Genomic DNA, 25747 nt, shown 5'->3' on the forward strand with positions numbered 1-25747 from the left:
TTGTGTGCCCCAAACCTCTTTCTCCATGCTCCGACAATTTCGGATCCTCTTTAAATAGGGGACCCTTTTAAGAAAGACTTGCCACTGTGTGCATATAATTGCCACTGTGTGCGCCCCCATTCATGTGCTTGCATCAAGTATGTTGCAGCCAGGATAGTTTGTACCTCATCAGTAAGAATGATGTCGGCGTTAATAGTCTTCTTTTGTGTATCACGTCCATCCAAGATGAATTCAGCCTTGCTATCTTCAACCCTTCCATCGTCATTTCCTTTCGTTTGGAGTTTTCTTTTATACTAGCAACTTGTCTTGCCTATTCTTGATCTTTTGCTGCATCAATTATTTATGATTTTGACCTGCTGATTTTGAGCTTCCATGGCCTGCATTGCATCTTCATTCCGTTCTCTTCAAGGTGTGCAATTTTTGCTTGCATAGCCAAGATTTTAGGATTTGAAGCAAAAGTGTCTCAAATATTCTTTCAACCATTGATTATCATTTGTCTACCCATCATTTTGTGGTGGTACGAAGTTCCAGGTGTGAGCTTTTGACCATCTATAAATCTTGTGTGTCTGCCCTTCAATTTGTAAGTGGTGGAAGTACTATGTGAGCTTAGTTCCCATAATAATGAACCCATAAAGTCAGCATTCCTGTCACTCACTATCTGTGGTAATCCATGCAGGTTAGGGTTTCTCTACAAACTATTCAGCAACTTAAGCTGTTGCGCAGGTGGTCTTTGTGGGTACAAGTGAGCTTCTTGATGACCCTGCGCGCTGCCCAACCCCTGGTTCTTCTTGACAAAGCAGTACTAAAATCCATGCTGATATGGGTAGGGCTCCAACAGTCCCGAAGGTGGCAAAATTTCCACAATGTGTGGCTGACATCGAAACAGGAAGAAGGCGTGCAAGTAGGGGAGGTAGAAGGATTCTGTGTCCTCTCCTTTTCACCTATCTTTTAATCTATGAGTCAGAAACATCTTCCTCACACGATTTTTGTTGCTAAACATGAAGATGACGTACCTGTGACAAGTTGGTTCTATGTTAGCTCCCAGTTAATGTGCAAACTGCAGTAAGCGAGGGCAGACAGGGCACAAGAAGGGTAAGGTTGCTTTTAAAAAACTACAATACTTGACATCACATCCAGAATAATCCATTCTCACACAAGTTTCTTTGGCTGGCATAATCGCTTGTAGACTCCACTACGTATAGCTTTTACTTGAGATATAGCATATTTACAAGAACTTCTAAACAGACCAGTACACAGATTTTATTACTTAAACTTCTATCAATATAAACTATGTAGGAGTCCATTAGAGATCATCTTTCGCAATGTCTCTTGAGCAAACTGGCTGTTCAAATTACAAATCCTCGCGAAAAATTATGTCAATGTGACTTCATGTTTGTATACTAGAATTTGGGCAAACGTACATAAAATCATGGACAAATATCAATTATGCAAGGCAAAACGAACTGAACGAAAAAGTCCATGGATACCCTGTTTGGGCAGCAAGTATGATGAAAAATATTATCCAACCTTGCTGACAACTTCAGCATCATTTCTTCCATTCTGCCATAATTTCTGGAGTACACACAAGACCCAATACAGGCAACCAGATACTAAGAAACCAAATAACCATGCATTATCGTACACTGCAATGAAGATATCTGATGTCTCCTTAAGAAGCCCTACTGTGTACAGAAAACCGGGAACATTTGGTATAACACCTACCAGGAAGGCTACTAAAGCGTTGAGACTGAATCCTCCAGTGTACCAGTAAGGTCCAGAAGGGCTCATTGAATATAGAGCATCTAAATCCAGATTGCATTTCCGTACAATGTGATAATCAACAAGGATGATACCACCCAGAGGTCCAAGAAGTGCAGAATATCCCACTAACCATGTATTGATAAAACTCTGACTGTCTTTTATGAATCGCCATGGCCCAAAAAGAATCCCCACTAAAGCAGTAAGAAGTGCCCCTGCCCTGAAGGAGAAGATGCTAGGATTCAAATTGACAAGGGCATTGGCAGGGGCCACTATATTTGCAGCAATGTTCGTAGTCAATGTGGCCAATATGAGACCAACAAACGAAGCAAGAATTGGAAAAATACCACCAATTTGGCCTAGTAATTCGATTGGGTTTGAGATTATATGGCCGTATATTACTTCTGTGGCAGACGTAACAGCCAACCCTACAAATGTGAATAACCCCATGAAAATCGGAAGGCCTACATGACCAATAATTTGATCTGCCTGGCATTTAGCATACCTCGTAAAATCTGTTCAAACCACAAATAAAATCAGGTTCTTTGAGCATATTATCCACAGCAAAGATTGCTAATTTCTTCCTTCAGTAATGCCTATTTCAAAGGATAAATAAATATTGAGTCTGTTAACCCAAAATCATATTACCTCCCCCCACCCTACGCTTTCAAAGAGAAGAATCACTCAGTGCAAGTCTACAGGAAAAAGACTGTGAATTTTTTGAAGGTCTATGGCACAACTAGCCATTCATTTGGCCTGCTCCAATACTTGCATCATGACACATTTGTTAATTTTAGCATCTGAAACTATGACTGACAGTAAGGTGTGTACCATAAAAGCCTGCCTCCAAAACACACATACAATCTTCCCTTCTCATGTATAACCTTGAGATACCCTATTACAGTATGTTGTTACATGAGAAGACACTCAGTACCAAACATGCTCTATCAATCAAAACTAATTATGATGGTCTAGCACTATGTTAATGGGGTAATACCCTTATCGACAACAAAATTTTGAAATCAACATGTATAACTCAGAATCGAGAATCGTTTGCCACAGTAGAAATATAAAATTCCTAAGAAAATTCATGTTCCACGATGACAATTATTTGACGTTGTATAGAAAAAGAATGGACAAAACATATGTTGAAAAGACATTATGGATTAACCTATATGTATATTTCTGTATTTTTAGCCAGAATACAATGGCATATAATCATGTAGGTTTTAGGAACATCATCATCACTTTCGTCAGTATCATTGAATTCAATTACTGGTTGGTTTCCAGGCCTTCTTTCTCCACTATTTTGTCAATGCCTAACTCAACATTAATCCGCCTCCTTTTTCAGCACAAACATGTCATAATGAAGTGCAGCCGATCACACTTGAAAGATTAAAATCCTAAGAAATTTCACAACAAGCTACAGATGGATATATTTCATTTTTGACCCTTATTCTGCCAACGTATAAACCGCAGGTTGTAGCCACTTGCTCCTCAAATCGCCCCCGTCAACGCCAAACTCCAAATTGTGCAGCTATTCGTCTCTCCTTTCCTGTTCCTTCCTTTGCTTCAGCTTTGTCATGCGAGTTTCATTCATTCCTCGTCTTTAGACCCCGTCTTCAAATCCCCGCAACGCTACGTCCCTTCATAAGCAAAATAATAATAGGAGCAGCAGAACGCTCCTTGCTGTTACACCTTCGATTCCCTGCCATCATCATGTCTAGCCTTGATACGGCGAGAGAGATCCTCATCACCCGCGATCACTCGTTTGCTACCGACCTCCTCAAGTGGAAACTGTAACTCTCCAAGTCTTCACCATAGAGAGGAATAATGAGCTTGAGATTAAATCCATGCTTAGTCAAAACGGGAAATTTAGCGATGCATTTCCACGGCAAACTCACAAAGAACATCATGGCCGGTCATGAAAAAGCTAAGCAATGCACTTTATTACAATGGTGGGGGGTACCCTTCGTGACACTATCCACGAGTCCAACGAGGTATTTCAGGTGCTGCTGAAGACAAGGCAGCTACCTCGGAGGACGTAGAGCAGGACATACAAGATTGCCAAGCAGCATGTCTTGGAGCTGCACTGAAACAAAGGCACATCGCCAGTCGGGACTTTGTTGCAAACAAACCCAGTTGACCAACATTGGCTTTATGTTTGTAACATTGCATGCATTTACCTCCCTACGACGAATGCCAAAGAAGGTGAAGACAGAAACGATCTTCAATCGGGGTGATCTTCCATTCACTTTCATCTACTATCTTTTGATTGTTTTTCAATTGGCATTCGACGGAGGATTGATTAGTTTTCCAAGGGGGCTTCGTCTTCCAACGCATTTCGACTTTTACGCATCCGTCACTCTTCTGCTTGTTTCGGTCGCTCTTCTTTCGTCGCCTCTACTTTCTGCTGATTCGTCGCTGCTGCCGTATTGGCTTGAGGATGTGGCACTCACCTTTGCTCAATGCGCATCAGGGCTATATTCCCAAAAGGACACATACGCGCAGTATATGGGACAGAATCCCCTCAAGTGCGCGAGGTTGAACGTAATTTTGCCAGTATGTTGCAAACATATGCAACGATACAATCCGAGACCTTCAAGTATGCAGCTCAATGAAGCTCACGAGCTTCCAAAGAGATTGAAATTGTTGAATTGTCACGTTAGTTCCATCACGATTTTGCAACACAGAGAATAATATAACGAGTATTTGGCCTGCGCCTATAGGGGTAGGTCTCATCTTCTAAAGAGAAAACTAGTTTGTTGGAGATTTCTAAATCGTGGTATTTCTAGAGCTTTGTTCCCGTCCATGTGTAGATATCGTTGCTGCTCTTGCTGGCCCGGTTGCTGCATTCAATACCGAATCCATGCAGGTTCAACCACGCACTTTCACAGCGCACCCTTCCCTCTCTCCTCTGCTGAGACTAACTATCGCCTTGCCCACCATATTCCAAACTCACAATTCTGGCTAGTTCGTGTCCACGCCATAGCTTACTCTTCACAACATTTGTAACTTCCTCCCCTATGAATGTGTAATTCATCTTGTTTCCATTGCACTTGAATTTTCTTTGGAATTTTTTCTCTCTATGGTGACAAACCAGGCGTGATTTGTCCCTTCAAATGAAAAATCAAAATTCATATTAGTTGGGGAACTATTAGTTGTCGGTAAAAGAAGAGGGGGGTTGACAAGGACGAGGTAATTGCATGATTAAACGATTGGGGAGGTGGAATAAAGGGATGAGGGGAGATTTGCCAATTAAGGAGGGGGCATTAAAAGAGGGAGGGGGCGTGCTAAGAAGGGGGACATTTATAATATTATGTTGCCATGTATAATATTATGGTTCCCAATAGGTATCTTATAGTACTTTATGCCTTAGTGGTAGGACTCACATGTCAGAAATAGATGATCATGAGTTTGATTCTTTGCTTGAACCTTTGGGAAAGAGAGGTGTTAGACATAGGCTTAAAAGGATTAACCTTCTTGGAATTAAATTAATATATGGACAAGAACAAAGATAAACCTGATGCAAGTGGAGATTGTGTCAAAGCTGCTCTTCATCAAGATGGTCACATGGTGGCCTACGAAAGTTAGAGATTGCGTGATGCTGAAAGGCATCTACAGGCTTATGAGACAGAGTTATTGGCTGTAATTCATGACCTAACTATCTGGAAGCACTATCTCTTGGGAGCTGATTTTACAGAAGACAAAACGTCAAAGTCTCTGGAATTTCTTCACCCAGACTAACCTCTCAACGAATCACATGAGATAGGCAAACTTTCTGTCTGCATGCCTATCAAGAAGGCCTCAAGCGACATGAAAGAGTACTATCTACGAGACCGGGATTTTGGGGAATATCCATGAAGGTCTGTCATCCAGCCAGTACTCGCTTGGGGAAAGGTATCTCATGAAGGATGATCATCTATGTGTTATCCGAGATATGCGGATGAAAGTCATGGAGGAGTCAACATATGCAAGCCACCAAGGAATTTCCTCGACGACTCAAGCCATTGAAAGGTAATTCTTTTTGGCCAAGTCTGCGAAAGGATATCCATGAGTTTGTAACTGAATGTCTTGTCAAAAAGTTAAGTATGATAGACAAAAGACTCCAAGACTGGTGATGCAGCTCCCGGTACCCAAGCTCCATGGGAAAGTATAACCATGGATTTTACCTTTGACCTTCCTAGGTCAAAGAATGGAAATGATGGGATTTGGACTATTATCGCGGCAGGTTTAGCAAGCAAGACCTATCCGGAAACCATTAAGACGGACCACATGGCAAGTGTTTTTGGCACAAGTTTCCAAGCACCATGGGATGCTTAATCTATAGTAAGTGACCGAGATCCAAGGATGACCAGCTTGTTTTGGAGAGCACTATTTGATAGCATGGGGACAAAGTTGGATTTCACCCACAATCAGATGGTCAAAGCGAGATTGCCTATGGAAAGGTAATTTTGCCGCCTATTTGAGGACCAATGATAAGATATTTGAAGCTTGATCAATCTAGAAACATATTTTTCTCAGAATTCAGACAATAATAGAAAGATCTAGAGGGAAGCACAGAAAGTCCCATGTTTTCAGGGAAAAAGTATGCCAAGGTCGACGAGCACTTTTAAGAAGGGCCCACTTGGAGAAATCACGAATTGCAAGATTTATGGGCGCCACTCCTAAAGAAAGATGAATTCAGCCAGCTTTTCTTGGCTGAAAGCTCCAGCTTTTAGGGGCTAATACAAAGCATGGCTGCCCCCTAGTTCATAGATTGAAGAGATTTCAAGATCTTGAGAGGAAACTCGAGCTGTATCAGATTCTTGCTCCCTGCAATAAAGACCTTTGAGGGGGCCAGCCCTTATTTCTAGCCCCTACTGTGGCGTGCTCCTCTCCCTCTCTCTTCCTCACCTGTGAATCTATGGCTGAGTGAGTGAATCCCTGCTATTCTTCACCATTTGCTGGAGTTTCCAGCCTGTTTCTTGAGTATCCTCCATCGCATGAGTTTCAAGCTTTAGTCATTGAGTTAGATTGAAGTTTGAGGTTAAATAACTGCGAATTTGAAGACGATCAAGAGTTTCATCAGCCAACCTTCTGGCATTACCCAAAATTTCCTCTAGCAGAGCAACCTCCCTTGCGGAGAGGCATCATAGCATATGCATTGAGTCCACTAAGTTCCAATTAGCAGCACTACCATTCTAGAGTTGCCCCCAAGACCTGATCCCCTTCCTCTAGAGGCTTCGTGCACTGGACAAATCAAGGGTAGCCAAGGGATTTCCATCTTGTAGTACTACTCTACTCCGCCAAATATTCTCAAGTAGGCTGGCATCCCCTTTAAGCTCTATTCTGCCTTTGAAGTCCTCCCCCAACTCTTTCTAATCCATACGAGTCAAGACCACACCAGGTCTCAACCTGACTTCCTTTACCCTTCTCCATAAACCATCTCAGAACCTCGGCCCACATGGTGAGGCTAACAAAAATCTTTGTTATCCATTTGCAGGTTAGAGTCTTATTCCTAATCCCAACATCCGATAGCCCCAGCCCTCCCCTCTGCTTGGGGAGTTTCATTGCATCCCACTTAACGTAATGAAGTTGTCCCTTACTGTCCTCCTCAGCGCATAAGAACCGCCTCAGCATTCTTTCAACTTCTGCCCAGTGGGGACTTTCTGGAAATCCACATAGAAGCCGAGTACAGAGTGGCCGCTGGCAGCACATGTTGTATGACTAAAACCCTGGCATTCCACCTGAGCCACAGGCCCTTTCCACCCATGAGGTTTTTCTTTAAACCTATCCAAAAACCATTCAAAGCGTTGTTTTAGGGTGATTTTTAAACCCAATGGGGCTCTCAAGTACTTGATAATACATCCTCTTCCCACCCAGCTCACGCCCAAGTTATCCGCCCCTCCTCTGGCCTGGATCAGTCCCAAGGGCAAAAGTTTTCCCCCAGCTGCAGACAGAAGCAGAGGCCAGGCAAAAATCCTGCAAAGCTTCAAATAGCTTATCCATCCCTTCTTGGCTCTCCCAATACATAGATACAATATCATCAACAAAGAATTGAGAGCAGAATTGGACTGTCAACAGGCCAAACCCATGATCCTCCCTTCCTCCATTTCCCTTTTTAAAAGCCCAATCAAGGGAACAAGAGCCAAAGCAAACACAAGGCGCCCCTGTCGGACAGACCTATGGAGCTGAAGCCGACCTACTACTCCGTTCAGACAGAAGATGGCCGAGGCATTACCAAATAAAGATTTCACCATGTTCCGAAACTCCTTCCCAAAGCCTAAATGCTCCAACACGCCACTAATGAAATCCTAGTGGATACGAGCATACATCTTATCCAAGTCAAAACCAAACAGCACACACTTTTGACTTTGAAGAGAAAGCACAGTTAAGAGCAGCAGAAACATTCAAGATGTTCTCAAAAATGTCTCTGCCCTTGATGAATCCGGTCTGTTCTTTCTCCACAACAGCCATGCATATGTCCCTGATTCTCAGAGCAACAGCTTTAGTCAACACTTTGCACGAAGTGTTCAGCATCGCAATGGGTCTCCAATCCCCCACTCTCAGTCCGGACTGTCGCTTCGAAAACAACTTCATCAATCCTGCATTTGTCTTCGGTAAGGGACCCTCTAAGGACTGAAGCATTCACCACCTTGATCACATTCTAGAACTGCAATAGAATTCAACTGTCAACCCATCAGGCCCAGAGAATTTCTCTAACTCAATACAGTTGAGAGCATCCCGTAGCTCCTCCTCGCAGAACGGCCTCCCTAATACTACCCTTTGACTTTCGATGACTCTACAATCCACCACATCCATAACCTCATTCATTTTCTTTGACCAATAGTCATCCACCACCGCCTGTTCACCAACAATACCCCCTATGTCAAAATTCCGTCACCGGATGCCTAAGCCTGTCTACCATCTTCACGGGAAGGGCAGTCTCCTACAGCCAGGCATAGGTACCTACTCTTCACTCTTGCCTTCTTTGCTCTTTCCAGATCCCAACTATTTAGGGTCTCATTCAACTCAACAGCCAAAGTGGCTAGATAAGGGTCTTCCGGAATGCGCACATTCCTAAGATAACAGCTGCATGCAATGTGTCCAACATATCAATATGCCAGCCACGGGATATATATATTTAATAGTAATCTTGTTTAGCCATCAGTAATCAATACATAAACGAAATGTGTTATTTTTTTCATGTTTCAAAATTATTGCAATAAAATTGAGCCTATTAGGTGGTCACCTCATAGGCTTTGCTCCAAGAATAAGTTCTATTATGTGTTGAACATTCCTTTCTATACGGTAAGCCATTCCTAAACCAATAAGAAGATTCAGAGAATAAATGATCTGTTCATCTCCTCATCTTGGGTAGCGTTCAAGTTAGTCAGTTCATCCTCTAATGCTTCTGTCAACGCAGTACATACATATAAAAAACAAACTTAAATTTTTTCAAACTTCCATACTTAAATTAGAGGACCTTGAGGGAGATCCTCTTCACCTCAAAGTTCATAAGACATACCTTTCCATGAAAATTACTACATGTCTCTTTGCCGATCGATAGTGGGATTCTTCCTAGAATGCCACACCATCCCAAGAGCTATATCAGCATGAGCTAAATTTGTAATCTCAAAGTCCAACTTCTCTACATAACCTTGGATCTTAAGCTCCAACTATGTCACCTTTTAGTCCCACGCTTCGTGTAGCCTGAGGGACTAGTTTTCAGTTTCAGTGTCTTAATCAGCTTAGAATTAATTAAGCACAAACCCTCTTTTCATGCTTTCTCCTTTTGTTCAAGATCAGCCAGAGAAGATAATGAATTCTATGTACTCAGATGTGAAGCATTCAAAGCAATTTGTGGATATTTGGAGGAGCCATGACTTCTTTGTAGGAAATGGCTATCTTGACCTCACTATAGCTCTTCACCTCACTAGCAACCTCTACAATTGCGTAGCCGTAGAGAGGGCTTCAAAGAGATAGCAGCGGGAGTTGTTAGAGGGCTAGCAATGAGCTTGGAAGGACTTCTTCACGCAGCAGATTCAGAGGTACACTTCCTACAAAGGGCACAAGATGGATATTCACGAATGCCCACATTCGTGTTCCTCCTCAAACTGGGTGAGAGGGTACAGACAACCCATCATGTGAAACGAGCTTGCCCACTAGACGATTTGGGATACGGGCAGTGGTCCAGGTCGGGTAGTGATGACCGATGCAGAGGGCTGGAGATACTCAGACTATTAGCTTGAGGATGTTGTTCTTCATAGGGGCAGTGCTGACCGATGGGGGGGTAGACCCTCACCTGCTGTTTGTCATGGGTTATACTTGGCACCTCTGCCCTTGCCCTAATGGAGTAGCTCACAATCTGCCCTAATGGAGGAAGTAGCTCACAAGTTCTTCCACTGCTGTCCCAACGTGGATAAAAAGACAATAATTTATGAAGTGATGCAGTTACAAGAGTCTTGTTAGCAATATTTGACTGAGTTTTGGATTTCTGAAACCAAAAGGTAATCTTTTCAACACACAAATTCACCACATAATCAATTGGAGAAGAAAAGCACAATCACACCATGAGAGCGATAGCACACTGGGTACAATCTCCCCCCCCTAGATGAGTGGCTCAGGCTTCCTCATCTAGAGTATTTATGATATTTCATAAAATCACCAAGGAGCCAAAATTATCCCTCTCATCCAAAAATGAGGGATTTGCTTTACATAGCCATCTTAGGGCCCAAAATGAATTATGTCCACAACAAAATATATTGCTCAAACTTGCAATAATAAAACAAATACAAAATTGGCCCATGTGTTGGAATGGTCACCTCCCCATCTGTAAGCCCCCAAATGAGGAGAGCGTGGGGGAGGGAGACCTAGGGCAGGATGTGCCCAAAGAGAGATTACCTGGATGTGTGGATCTGGGACAGATCTGGAGCATTCATGGTTGGTGGGGTATCCCAAGGATGAAAGGTTGCATCAGGAGTAGCTCATGTGCAGGAAGATGGCGGGGACACTGTGTCTTGGATCAGGCCTGGCATGAGGCACTTAGTGGATTGCAGCAGGACCCTATGAAAGGCGTGCTGACATCAGCATGTGTACGGATCAGGGTACAAAGCTGTATGGATCTGTACGGGCTGCTGCAGGGCAGTGTACGGAAGAGGTACGGCCAGGACAAGGCGCTGGCAAAGGGCTGCAGCAAGGCGCAGTATAGTGGGGGTCTGTGGGCAGGTATACAGCCTGCAGCAGGGTCTCCAGCAGCAGAAAAGGGGAGCCTAGCAGCAGCCCAAAAAAGGGCCTGGCTAGGGCCCTTATATAGGGCTGGTTGGGCTGAGCCAACCAGGTCGGTTGGGCCAGCCAACCTAGTCTGTCCAGTCGGCCCAGTCAGGGCAGACTGGTCGGTTTTTTTCAGCAAGGCCCTAGGCCTATAAAAGGAGAGGCTCTTGCCGCATTTTAGCATCCAGCAGCCAGCAATCCAGCAGAGCAGCTTTGGAGGAGCAGACAGGAGCAGCAGATAGGGCTTCCTTGGGCCTTTTCCCAAGAGGTGAAGGAGACCTAAAAAGTGCTGCAGACTTAGCTCCAGGGAGAGGCTGAACCTAGACTTTCTTCTAGGGCAGAAGGTTGCTGAGATGATCATTTTCTGGAGCAGCCATTCACAAGCGGGTTGGAGCAGTGAAACAGTTATCTTGGGGCCTACATTCAGGAGGACCAAGGGGACCTGTGTGCTGCAGACAAAGCTTGGCAGGGCTACCCACCTAGGTTGATTCACAGGCAGTAAGGTGGAGAAGAACACACTGGACGGAAAGTCTACAGACGCTCGAGCTAGAGCATGCGGGCTCGAGTCTAGAGATAGCCAGCTGATAGGAGAAGGACCTTGTGGTAAGATCAGAGGACCACATCATTGGTGGGACTCTGGATCTGTCTCTTTTGTATTGTGTCCATAGTTGTGGACGGAAATATATATTTTGGTGGTTTCTCTATCTGGCTAGTTCATTGTCTAATGATGAGTCTGCACATCTATTGAATGCACATAAGTAAAGAAGTTTGTGATTCCACACCCACACCGCACACTGTGTGAGCTCCTGGGCATTACTATAAGTCTTCCGCTGCTGTGCGTACCCTCTGTTGGGTCATTTCTAACACCATGGCCATATATAATGCGCTGTGCGACACCTCGATCGGTATCCTCGCACTAACTCCAATCCTCGCTATGGGTTCCATCACCTGTACTGAAGCCGCCAATTACATTAGTTATTAACAATCGATTGAACGAATCACCGAATCAACCGATCCCAACATAACCGCACTCAAAGCACAATAATCAAGCACAACACCAATAACACTAGTGACATCAATATTAACATGGAATCACCGACCATCTAGCATAGCAAAACACAAGCTAGTCAGGCATCCTTAACTAACCACACACAGTATCCACTAGGACCCCCGCCGCGTCTGATGCGCTCCTATGGAGTACTTTGCCATAGTCACACTTGTTTAAAGTAATAATATCCAAAGCAGGATATATCAGAAAATATAATTTCCGTAACATCCCTCTTGCTTAGATTGCAACTGACCTCAGTTACGTGTTTGATTATAGGAACTAATGAGATTTGGAAAAGTTCGAAAGAACCGCTCAGGCATCCACTGAGCATCATCTCTTGGATGATTCTTAAATTTGAGCAAGTATTTAATATAGACATTTCCTTTTTGGGTCGAGGTTTGTTGATGATCAATAATGCATTCAGGCTCTAGAATTTCTTCTTCATCAACAATCAATGGAGCCTCTTCATAGACAGGATGAATAGGTAAAGGTCCTTTGAAGGGCTTTAAGAGGCTGATATGGAAAGCGTTATGTATTTTCCAATTATCAGGTAATTCAAGCCTATAAGCTAGATTATTGGTTTTCTGAATCACCTTGAATGGTCCATAAAAACGTGGGGACATCTTGATTACTGGCCATTTCTCAACACTCTTCAACCTTCTTTTCTCAATCCGAAGAAGTATATAATCGCCTTCTTTTAAAAGCATGTGTTTCCGTTTCTTATTAGCTTGTTTTGTGTACTTCTCTTGAGCGATTGCAATGGCTTCTCGAACCTCTTTGAGAATATTTTGATAGTCATGGGTAAATGCATCTGCTGCTTCCATGGACTCTATGGGTCAATCGCGTGATAGAAATAGGTAAAACCTTCCCATAGATAATCTCAAAGGGTGCTCTTCTAGTTGCAGAATGAGGAGTATTATTATAAGCAAACTGTAAGAGATGAATGTATTTGTCCCAAGTCTTTGGTTGACTTCCCGCATAAGCTTTTATCATGTCCAGAATAGTATTGTTTGTAACCTCAGTTTGTCCATTCGATTCTGGATGAAAAGCTGATGAGAAGTCTAACTTAGTGCCTAGATTATGAAATAATGCAGTCCAAAAATTAATGCAAAACTTCGAATCTCGATCAGACACTATAATCTTTGGCAAGCCATGATGAGCAAAGATATGCTTGATGAATAAATGTGTAGCTTGCTGAGTTGTTAAAGTCTTCTTGCATGGGATGAAATAAGCTTGCTTACTAAAGCGATCTATTATCGTCCAAATCATATCATTTTGATTCACTGTAGTAGGAAAACCTGTTATCAAAACCATCGATATTTGTTCCCAAGGTTGCGTAGGAATAGGCAAAGGCATTAACAATCATGGGGTCTTTCCTTTGTAACTCTTGATCTTCTAACAAGTGATGCATTCGGCTACAAACTTAGTCACATCTTTTCTTATAGTAGGCCAGTGAAATTCTCTTGCTATCACTTGTAAAGTGGCAGTCACTCCCCTATGTCCCATATATGGTGGTTGGTGCATTTCCTCCATTACAATTTGTCTAGAGGGTCGAGTGATGCATAATTTCTTTTGATAAAAGAGGTATCCATCATTGCATGAATAGTCCAACATCGGATTCCAATTATTATTCTCTAATTTGTTCCATATATCGGAGAAGTCTGGATCCCCTTGATAAGAGTTTTTCATACCTTCGAAAGGCTGGGTCTCTACAACAATGATGTGATTAATACTTGTCTTTCTGCTAAGAGCATCAGCAACTACATTCTCTTTTCTAGGTTGATACTGAATCATGGGCTGAAAACTCTGTATAAATTATGTCCACTTGATGTGCCTATCGGATATTAGTGGCTGAGTCAACAAATGCTTGATACTTTGCTGACCGGTTTTGAAAGAAACTCAGTCTCCATCAAATAATGTTTCCACATACGTAAGGCATGCACAACAACGGTTAATTCTTTATCATATGTACTGTAATTGCATTCCGCTGGTTTTAATTTTCGGCTCTCATATGCTATTGGATATCCATCTTATATAAGTACGGCTCCAGCTCCATATCCACTAGCATCGGTTACAACTACAGAGAATGGTCTAGAAAAATCGGGTAATTGCAACACAGGAGCTTGTGTGAGAGCTTCTTTCAAAGTTGTAAAAGATTTATCTTGATGCTCGGTCCATAAGAAATGCTTAGCTTTCCTAAGAAGGTCTGTCAATGGATGTGCAATGTATGCGAAATTCTTAACGAACTTTCTATAAAAGCTACACAATCCCAAAAATGATCTTAATTCATGTATATCTCGGGGTTTAGGCCATGTGACTATGCACTCAATCTTCTTTGGATCTACTCGAATCCCATCGACGGATACAATGTGACCCAAATACTCTATCTTATCTTGAAAGAAACTACTCTTTTTAGGATTTATGTACAATTGATTTTCTTTCAAGAGTGAAAAGACTAGCTTTAGATGTTCTTTATGCTCCTCAACATCTTTGCTAAACACCAGAATATCATCAAAAAATACTACCACACAATCTTGGTGTTTAAGAAGGATTCGGTTCATCATTCTACTAAAAGTAGCTGGAGCATTAGTTAACACAAAAGACATAACTAAGAACTCATAATGTCCCGTTTAAGTTCTAAAGGCAGTCTTATATATATCCTCTTCTACCATACGAACTTGATGATAGCCGGATTTGAGATCTATCTTACTGAAGACCTTAGCCCCTTTCAATTTGTCCAAAAGATCATCAATCCTAGGGATTGGATATCTGTTCTTCACTGTGATTTTGTTCAGTATACGATAGTCTATGCACATTCGGTAGGTTCCATTTTTCTTTTTGACTAATAAGACAAGTGCTCCATAAGGAGAACTGCTGAGTCTTATCAATCCTCTCTCTATCAGTTCCTCCACTTGCTTTTGAATTTTCTTTTGTTCTAGCTGATTGACTCTATACGGAGTATTGCCCGGTAGGATTTCTATCCTATGATCTTCAGGTCGAGAACATGGTAGTCCAGGCGGTAAATCCTCTAAGAAACAATCAAAAATTTGAGAAAGAAACTTTTGGTGCGTAGGCTTAGTGTTTGGCGGAGTAGCCGTTACCGTATTCACCAAAATCAGATATGTCTTCTCACGTTTTCTAATTGCTCTTTTGGCTTGTGTGTGGTTGAGTAAAGGACTGATCTCAGGTTTCATTGAGCTTTTTAGACATATTTCTTGTCTGTCCTTCTCAATCAACATCTGATGTGAATCGTAGTCTACCTTAGGATTGTATTGATGTCTCCATGGCATTCCTAAGATGATGTTCACTCCCTGTAGGGGTGCCACTAGAAAGTCTCGTGTATCCTTGTAAGGTTTGATTGAGATTTCAAGATTCTTGACTTCTCTAGTACAATTGTACTTTGTTTTAGTAAAAGCAACTTTGACCTTATAGTTAGATGGGAAAGACTCTAGGTTTAGCTTTGCTAAGGTTCTTTCCGAAATGAAATCATGAGTACTACCATCATCATGCAGAATAACAACTTCTTTGCCATTAATGAAACCTTTCATCTTTAGAAGAGCATGACAATTATACTTACCTCCCTCTTGCTTCGTTGCCTCGTCGTCAATCATGTGCACTTTTGCCGTCGGGGTCTTCTTTCTTTCAATGTGTCCCACCTTATTGTACTTGAAACACCTTATTTCTTTCTTTGGAAAATTTTCACCGTTTAGCTTTGAAGAAGAATCTGTCTTCTGTAGAGCAAAACCATTTTTAGATTTAAAGAAACGCTTTTTATCAAATCTCTTTTTCTTATGGAAAGGTACATGCCGTTCAGAATCTTTCCCTTCTTTTGGGATCCCATTCTTCTTTTCACAATTCATTGCAAGAGAAATTACAGAGCTCAGTGAGCGAGGATGAAACATGTTAATCTCGGCTCTCTCAACTTAGACTTTAGACCTGCCACATACTTTCTGCGTTGATCTCGCTCATTAACTTTCTCTAAGGACTGTAATTGGATCAACGTTTGCCAAAATCTATCAGTATATGTGGAGATTATTTCCTTATCGAACTGCCTGAAAGTATCCCACTATTGTCTAGCTTTTGCTTTGAAATGTGAGGGAAGAAAATCTCTCTTGATGAGCTTTTGAAAAGATTTCCAAGATTTTGGTCGCCTTTTACTATGCTTAGTGATGTTCCACCAAAGTGTAGCACTCTCTACTAAATGATTTGCAGCACATTTAATCTTATCTTTTTCAGAGAATTTCTCCCCTGAAAAATAATCATCTAACTGACTGATCCAAGACAAGACAGTGCGTGCTTCTTTCTTTCCATCAAAATTTTGAAATGAGAAAGCTTTTCTACTTATCTTACTCTTCTTCCTCGAATTTTATGCTCTCAGTGTGGCTTTGACTGTCCTGATAATAGTATCATCGTCGGATGACTCATCATCAGATGAATGTCTCTTCCTTTTCTTACCATTGATTTTCTTTTCCAATCTCTCCCTATGCTCACGCTCATCGGCTAAATGTGCCTGAAGTGCATCTAGCTGCTCTTGGAGCATGGGTGGTTGTGGCTGATGCGCCATGATAATGCGATAAGTACAAATAAAGAGGAACGGAGGAAAATAAGGATACTAAGTATATGAGAATCAAACGGAAGAGAAAGTGTAATTCGAGTGTATGGTATGAAATGGATGGCGAAAGATACTAAGTGTTTGAAATATAAAGCAAAAGAAAATCACTTATCTCGCTCTTTGATTCGGAGGTAGAAAAGATTAGAGTGGGAGATATGTGACCGATGATGTCGCTTGTAGTCGTCTTGCGCTCGACTAATCTCCAATTAATTGCTCGGTGATTCGTGGTTCCAATCGCCCTCTTGATTCAAGCGTTCAAATTTGGCTATGGTCTTTGCCCTATCGATCTCCAATAGCCTTTAGGAGCCTCGTAGCTCAATTGGTTAGAGTGCTGGTCTTATGAGTCGAAAGTCGCGGCCCCGCCGGGACTAAGTGAGCTTTGCCAAATTTTTCTCTTTTTTTTTTAAAAAAAAATATAAATATGAGGGCCTTTGAACCTTTAATGCAAGGTCATGAAAACGATGCGGGCCGGCGGCTTTGCAGAAGTTATCTCCCGAAGGGCAGTGGCGCAAAATCGGCCGCTGTTTGTGTTGATAAAGGATCGTGAGCCGGAGGTCGCTGCTGCCGACGACTGTAGGTAATGCAGATGCAGTAGAGGTGGCCTCTATGTATTTTGGACTGTGGGACTGCCACAGTCTGCAAATGGGCACACGATCCGAAGCTTGGAGGGAAACTTCACGGGTCGCGGACTGTCATGAGTTCGCAAGTAGAGGCTGCCGGTGGGACTGTTGATCTGCAAAAGCAGTGCACTCAATGCACTAGGCTCTTTTTTTTTTAAATATAAACAGCGCTGGCGTGAAGTCTAACGACATGGATGGGTGAGTTAATGGTTCTGCAAGGTCTGTCTCCCAAATGGTAGCTGTTGAAGACAAGTCTTAGCGGAAGGCTCGACCACCAAAGTACCTTTAATGCATGCTTATGATGGGCATCTGGACCCTGCGGAAATGGGAGCGCAGTGCGCGCTGACCAAGAAACTCTCGAGTCTATAAGTGGCTGCTGTTTTAGTGCAAGAGTAAGTCACTTTTCGCGACAGCTACTCCCAAAGCTTGCTCCAAGGCTAGATAGAGAGGAGTCTGACGAGGCTTTGTTGGCCTTTTTAGAATAAAAGCGCAGCCAATCTTCTTTTCATATTCTTTTTCCACGATTTCACGAGCTTTGATTATATACACGTCCTCTTGAATCTTCCACAGGACTTCTCTCCCTTTCACTTTCCACACGAGGGAGCTTCTCTTTAATTCCTTCACAAGAGCATAACCAAAGCTCTGATACCACTGAAACCAAAAGCTAATCTTTTCAATACACAAATTCACCACATAATCTATTGGAGAAGAAAAGCACAATCACACCATGAGAGCGACAGCAGATTGGGTACAATCTCCCCCCCCCTAGATGAGTGGCTCACGCTTCCTCATCTAGAGTATTTATGATATTTCATAAAAGCACCAAGGAGCCAAAATTATCCCTTTCATCCAAAAATGAGGGATTTGCTTTACATAGCCATCTTAGGGCCCAAAATGAATTATGTCCACAACAAAATATATTGCTCAAACTTGCAATAATAAAACAAATACAAAATTGGCCCATGGCCATATATAATGCGCTGTGCGACACCTCGATCGGTACCCTCGCACTAACTCCAATCCTCGCTATGGGTTCCATCACTTGTACTCAAGCCGCCAATTACATTAGTTATTAACAATCGATTGAACGAATCACCGAATCAAACCCAACATAACCGCGCTCAAAGCACAATAATCAAGCACAACACCAATAACACTAGCGACATCAGTATTAACATGGAATCACCCACAATACCGACCATCTAGCATGGCAAAACACAAGCTAGTCAGGCGTCCCCAACTAACCACACAAAGTATCCACTAGGACCCCCGCCGCGTCCGGTGCACTCCTATGGAGTACTTTGCCATAGTCACACTTGACTAAAGTAATAATATGCAAAGCAAGTTATATCAGAAAATATAATTTCCGTAACATTTTCTCATTTTCTCTCAGATCGGCATAGCTCAAGGGTACAACCCAGAAAGTCTTTAGACTTTATGCAGCAAGACAGACGAAAATTGTGTCTTGCATCCATAAATTGACCCCATTTGGTATTTGATATGGAGCAACGGGTTTCAAACCATCGATTGGGATTGCTGAGGTTTTTGAGCCCATGTCACACAAGACATGGGAAGCACACATAGGGGTGCTTATTAGGCAAGAAAGAAGCCTGAGGTGGGCATGACAAGAGCCCCATGCTCAAATATCCTACAGTCAGGGGTGGACAGATTCAGCCATACAAACCACTAGATGTAAGATTGGGCATAAAGTCAACCGATGTGCCGAAAGTACAAGACGAAAAAGTACTCAAAAGCGATCATGGACAACATAAAAAAGCATTATGTACGCTCAAGTGTAGGGAGGCCCTTAAGCACAAGGATGCATTTAAAATGAGGGACATTGGTACAGGCAAGGTCAGCATGATTATAGACTTGAGGAGGAGCTTGTGGATCCCCTTGAGATTCTCTATGTGACTCATAAGGAGGCAGAGGTTGCCATGATGCAGGGCACGTCTTAGAGCCGGGAGGAATCGCTCTTTTCCTTTTGGCATAAAATAACACTACATGATGCAGGGCACTTCCTGAGTCTTAGAGCCGGGAGGAATCGCTCTTTTCCTTTTGGCATAAAATAACATCACATGAGATAGTGCTCATGCACATGATCCCTATGGGATTGAGGAGTCATTTCTGAGTTAATGCTAAGCCATCCCATCCATCGGTGATGCTGAGGTCTTATGATGGCAAGGAACAAATTGGGATGCACAGTCAGAGCTATACTGTGTATGCTCAGACGCCTTGATGAGTGCCATAAATCAAATGTCCACATGGAGGTTGCCAATGGGGAGCACATGATAAGCAAGCCGTGCTGCAAACATGCATTTGGCTCTTATATGGCAACTAATTTTCATGATGATGTGGCCTTGGCAGGTGGGATGCAGTCCTTAGAGGAGCCTTGCGTGGCTCTACATGGCATGACGATTTGATTTTCAAGAGGAGGCAAGATAATGATGTTGAAAGTTCTCATTGCAACTAAAATGCATAAATCACATCAAGGAAGCTCGACAGAGAATTCAAGAAACAGAGCGCTTACAGACAATAATTCCCTTACTAAGGATGTTGACATTCAGCATTACTTAAGCTTTTGTACATATCTTGCTACTATCCCAGGAGCTTGATAGCAAGCACATCATTCTAAGGAATCACTTGAGAAAAAGCTCCTCTCTCTAGTTGCTTCAATGGTTTCTTTTGGTTAAAACAAAATGTGGCATGTGCAAAGAGGATATCAATCCCAACGAGGCGCAAAAACACTTGTCAATTCCTACACTTGATACTTTTTTGAAGAAAAAAGGTGCACAGTATTTCAGGAGGATCGCCATACAATTGCATTACAGTCAAAGAGGGTGAGATGCCTTTTGGATTGATGAGTGTGTCCACTACTTTTAATCATTGATGAGCATGGTAATACAGCAGCTTCCTTCTTGGTTTATGCTGATTTTCTTTTACACCATCCTTGCTTACATTAAGAGCCAACAAACATACATCAAGCACCTTATGTAGATGCTTGAAATATTGAGGCTGCATTAGCTGTTGCTACAGTGAGTACGCACAACTTTATGGCAAATGAAGTTCAATATCTTGGACACTAAGCTGAAATTAGATAAGTGGACCCCCAAGAGTGAGGGAATGGCCGAAGCCACATTATACCACTCAATCGAGAAGAGCTTGCCTCATATTACAGCAGATTCATACAACTTTTGCCAAAATAATAGACCCTCTCACAATATTTTAAAGAGAGCTTTCTTATCCCCTAGTGCCGTCCCTGTTGAAGTAAACCTGATGAATCATGCTTGTGGTCACCACCACCAACCCCTCCCCTTCTCACCTCAGTACCACTGTGCTGTAGTGTGAGTTGTTGTGCTCATTTGTTCTTCTGCACACCGTCTTTGTACCCTTCAGCTTGTGGTCCAAGTCGTTCTTTGGCTCTTCAGCTCATCATTTAGCTCAGTTTCAGCTCCTTGCTGGTATTCAGGTTTCCAGCTGCTGTTATTACAGTTGAAACTCCTACATTATTGTGTTAGAGGCACTTGGAGTATTCATGTTTCAAATCTTTGGGCAGCTGCATGTTTTCAGACTGCTTGCTCGCTGTGTAGCCTCTTGTATCTGCGAAAAACATGACAATAGTTGCTCTCCGCTTCGCTTTTTGTTGCAGGATCTCTCATAATGTTGGGGATGTATTCCTAAGTGGAACTTCTTCTTGTAACCGTGGGCTCTTTTGTAAGTTTTACAGCTCTGAAGTGAGGCTTCCCATCCTCTTGTAATGTCTGTTTGTTCCATATGGATCTCCGGAACCCCTCATCTTGGCTTCACAATCACCATCTTCTGTGATACGCAATGGAGTCTTTTTGGCTCTCTTACCCCCATGTTGGCGCGTGGGTAGCAGGATGGGATGAGGTAGGTTTACTTGTTTGCTCATGGTGGACTAATGTATTTTCCGGAAAAAAATTATTGGTTCCCAGGATGATTCGGACTCAGGTTATAAGGCATATGACTGGGCTAAACATAGCTTCTTTGAGAATATAGCTTAAGAGAAGCGATGAAGTATGTCTCAAAATGTCTGCCACACCAACAGACAAATGTATAACAAGCTTCTGCCTAATTTGTACAGAGAACTGGACAGCATCTATGTGGTGGTTACCAATCTTACTACACACATTTCATTCTCATCAAGACATGAGATTCAGCATCTTTGGTTGCCTGGGAATGCAGTCATCATCATGTGTTTATGCACCAACTGGTTTCGTCATCATGAAATTATAAGTGACATGGGGTGCAAAGTTTATGGATTAACTTAAGTGAGAATTCTTCATATCATTGGGCACATGCCCACTCCAAGGACAACATATTATCCTGAGACAAATGATCAGTCCGAGAGGATGAACAAATGCTTGGAGAAGTATTTGAGGCAGTTCCACTATGACACCCAAATGTCTTGGGATACATGGCTTGGATGTGCAGAATTTTGTTATAGTAGCACCAAACATTTATCTATTGAGATACCCCCTTCATGGCAATGTATGAGTCCCATATGGATTCGAGGTTGGAATGCCTTCCAATGTAGCAGACATGGCTGTGCAAGACAGCAGGCAAGAGATGATCTAGAGAAGATGGAAGCTCTTTTGCAAAAAGAACATGTAGGATTCACAATATGCAGGCAAACACATTAAATACTTGGAAATTAAAGAAGGGAATTGTGTGCAGCACAAGCACAGAGATGCCTCCTTGAAAAACACACCAAAAGCTTGGCCACATGCATTATGGCCCCTCTAGGTTTATTCAGATAATTGGGGAGATTGTATATCTGCTGGAACTGCCTCCACCCATCCTGCAAAATCCACGATGTGCTCCATGTGTTTGAGCGGGTCGTGGGATTTAAAGACCAAGTTTTTTAGAAAGAGGTTTACATACAATATGTTACCAGATGGAACAGCCAACCAGAACGTGAAAATTCCAGATAGCTAGAAAGCATTGTCCAAGAGTAATCCCATATTTTAGCAGGATGATGGAAGCAACTTCGGCTTGATACCCCCCTTTCCGAGACAGCTATTATATGTATTTTGAGAGAAACTTTGTTTGGGAAGCGATGCTTGTAAAGAAGAAGGAAAATGGGCTAATTTATGGGTGTAAGAATTCTTGAAGGAGTCCACATAATTCCATCCCTAGTCGATGTACCTATCTGACTTCTATCCCTTATCTACTTGGAGCACTTAGCTCCATGCTTGTTTCCAACTGCACATTATCCCTTTCTTACCCAGAGAATCCTCAGCGTTGCCCCCCTTCCTAGCATCGACCCCCTGCAATTCCTACCTTGGCCCTTTATTGCTTGCAGAAATGAAGGGTATGAAGGGCATCATACCCTTTTCTCAGAGGAGCATGAGAACGGAAGAACGTGGCAAAAGAAAAAAAGAGAAGAGAAAAAAAATCAGCAATCTAAACAACAAAAAGGGGAGGCTGTTTTACTCACAAGACCATGTGCAACAAAGTACAAGCACTTCTATAAGTGCATGCACACACACAGTGTCCCAACTCAGGCTGCAACCATATTGTGTTCATGACTCGTTCGTCCATAACCCTCCTGCACTAAAACTTTTCATGCATGCAACTCTTGAACATTGATAACTTCTAGATGCAATACGCAACCTACAGAACCAATATTTAGCTCAGTTGCAGCTGAACCTCAAAGGTGAAATCAAAAAAGATAGTGAACACAAAGATAACAGACTGAATGAGAAAGCTACAACTCCATTTGAAATTTTGTTTTCTATATAAGCTTGCCTGTCAGTGACAGGAATCGCTTTCCAATGCAAAAGGTTTTGAAGTTGACTAGTTTAAAGGCAGCATATCTCACAAATGCCTCCCTGCTCCGAATAGTCTGTCATTCTTCATGGCTCCCTCAAAATACTAGTCTACATACGCAGATAGGATAGGGCTTGAAATGTACCTGGTATGTTGAGGCTCAGTGTAGCCCAGAATCCTACATTTGCCGTTAGAGCTGGAAAGAAGACCTGCCAGAACTGCCCTTCTTTGGCTCCTCCTGATCCAAATTGGGATGAGCTGGACAACATAGCACCAAATCCGCCTGCAGTCACGTAAGCCCAGACAAGGAGAGCTGCAGACAGGATGACTAATACTGGGGCACAATATTTTTCAAGCTGTCGAATGCTATCAACACCATTCCAAACGATTGCAACTTGCAGAAGCCAAAAAGAAAAGAAGCAGGCCAACTCAGGAAGCGTGGCACCCAGCCATAGTGTAGGGAAATTAGTGAATTTTCCCCCTAAAAGAGCGTTTAAAAGGACATATATACTTTGGCCACCTATCCAGGTCTCTATGCCGAACCATCCACATGCCACAAGGCCTCGCAGGATCGTGGGTATATGTGCACCACGGATCCCAAAAGATGCCCGCGCCAGGACCGGGAAAGGGATACCATACTTCGTGCCTGCGTGGCCTGTTAAAATCAAAGGGAAGAGGAGGAGGAGGTTGCCGGAAAAGACAGTCAGAATGCCCTGCCACCACGCCATTCCAAGCTCCACCAAGCTGCCAGCAAGATAATAGGACGGCACGCCCACTACCAGGCCCAACCACAAGAAGATGATGTCCCAAGCCGAGAAAATTCTCCTCTCCGATGTGGTAGGGATCAGATCCTCATTGGCCAAACTCGCGTCTGGATTACTGACCTCCACCGGGCAAACCGGCTCAAACATAGATTTTACAATTCCGGGAGGCAATCCGGATCGGTTATGCACCTGATTCATTGAGGGTTCTCCGCTGCTCGATCCATTTCCCTGGGCATTTGTCCTGTAACTCCACCATCTGGGTGCTTTCTTGGATAAGTTTAGAGATGAATTATGATTACTATCACTTCGGAAGAGCAAAGGAGTCTGCATCTGGAGCGAGGAGAGATGGCGATCGAGTGCAGCAGAAGTGAGCATGATGAAGAGCTCAGAACAGTCGACAAGCAGAAACACGCGAGTACGAAAGCAGAGTTGCCTGATTCTTAGCCTCAGAATCCGACATACGGGAATATTCAACTCGCAGAAGATTCAATTTTCAAAAAGCGTATGGCACGTGGGCCAATCAGACCATGCACCATGGCCCACCATTTTAGATCCCAACGTATCTATGGGGCTTATGTCATGGAGGAGAAAAAGGCGTATGGCTATTTTGGATGTTTTTCCATGGGAGGAGCCTAGTTTGGACGATTTTCCCTTGATGCATGACATAATGATCCAAGGGAAATGGAGGGGAAATGAGAGAGGGCTATAAGGAAATGTCACATCAATGGTTCTCAAGGGTAGGGGAAATAGCACCGTGAGGTCTAGAGCATGGAGTGCGATTTCCCCTGGTCCCACTCTATTTCCCTCCTATTTCTACTGGTGCATTTGCATGGCATACTATTTTCCCTCTTTACTTAGCCAGCATAGAGCGTTTTATGAAACTCTAAAATCCTACGAAACCATGTGGCACATTCTAGATCAACTGGCCTATTATTAGCTACTTACAATATACTTAGGAGGAGCTGGCCAAGGATTCTAGTTTTCCCCTCCATGACATAAGGCCGTGTCTATCTACCTATTAACCATGGACAAAAGGAAGAACACGTGGTAGCTTGGATGATGCCACGTGTCAACTAAAGGCTTGCACTAAAGATATGGAAAGGGAAACCCCGTTTCGCATTTTGTTCAACATTTCAAAGTTGGTCTTGCTTTACACCATTGCTCTCTCTCTCTCTCTCTCTCTCTCTCTCTCTCACACACACACACACATTAAAAACCTGGGCACACAACTAGTCATCAATTTATCCACACTCCTTCAAAATTCAAAATTTTGACAATAGGCAGCCTACGCCCAACTTTTCATTTTATGAGCCCTCATTAAGCCACTTGTCACAATTGATCTTGGGATTGTGATCCCTCGTGAAGCCATGTGTCACAATTGTAGACATCGATCTTAACAAAAATATAATGCTGGGAATCATGTAGATTTTGTAATGACAAGGAGAGACTTGGTTTTGTTGAGCCATTGATTCCTTCAATTGATTAGTGTTACTTTTTCCCTGGCATTATGTTGGTTTTGTTGCTCCTGGTGTGGCAAAGTGGGTCTAGTTATAGGATACAATGTGATCCACACAAATCACACAAGTACGACCTATTTTATTAGATATCAAGCCCTCCACACCACATCCAAAATCTATCCAAGATCTATGTCCTCCAATCATGTTGAGGTAGATCCACATCCTTCAATCATCCTGATGAAAATTTCAACACTCCCCCTTAATACAAATCACATAGGTACAATTGGAAGGAGTTGTACAAATCCTCCTTAGCTATTAGCCTTACAAATGGAATGCTATGATGAGATTTGCACAAATCACATAGGCACCACCTATTTTATATGCTACCAAGTCTTCCACACCACATCCAAAATCTATTCAAGTTCTATCCCTCCAATCAC

The 25747-nt window shown here is 42.7% G+C and overlaps 1 protein-coding gene across 1 annotated transcript; it reads right to left on the minus strand.

Moving 5' to 3' along the window:
• Positions 1-1366: 1366 nt before the first annotated feature.
• Positions 1367-24307, minus strand: NCS1 (permease, cytosine/purines, uracil, thiamine, allantoin family protein). The gene is made up of 2 exons (XM_087398481.1): positions 23232-24307; positions 1367-2273 (listed from the first exon to the last, which is right to left on the minus strand). Exons 1-2 carry the CDS (start codon positions 24223-24225, stop codon positions 1519-1521), a joined length of 1749 nt encoding a protein of 582 aa, XP_087254607.1. The 5' UTR covers positions 24226-24307; the 3' UTR covers positions 1367-1518.
• Positions 24308-25747: the final 1440 nt, after the last annotated feature.

Source organism: Dipteris shenzhenensis, chromosome 27 (genome assembly GCF_047967505.1).
Source record: "Dipteris shenzhenensis isolate YYH24624 ecotype China chromosome 27, Dip_SZ_1.0, whole genome shotgun sequence".
Lineage (NCBI taxonomy): Eukaryota > Viridiplantae > Streptophyta > Polypodiopsida > Gleicheniales > Dipteridaceae > Dipteris > Dipteris shenzhenensis.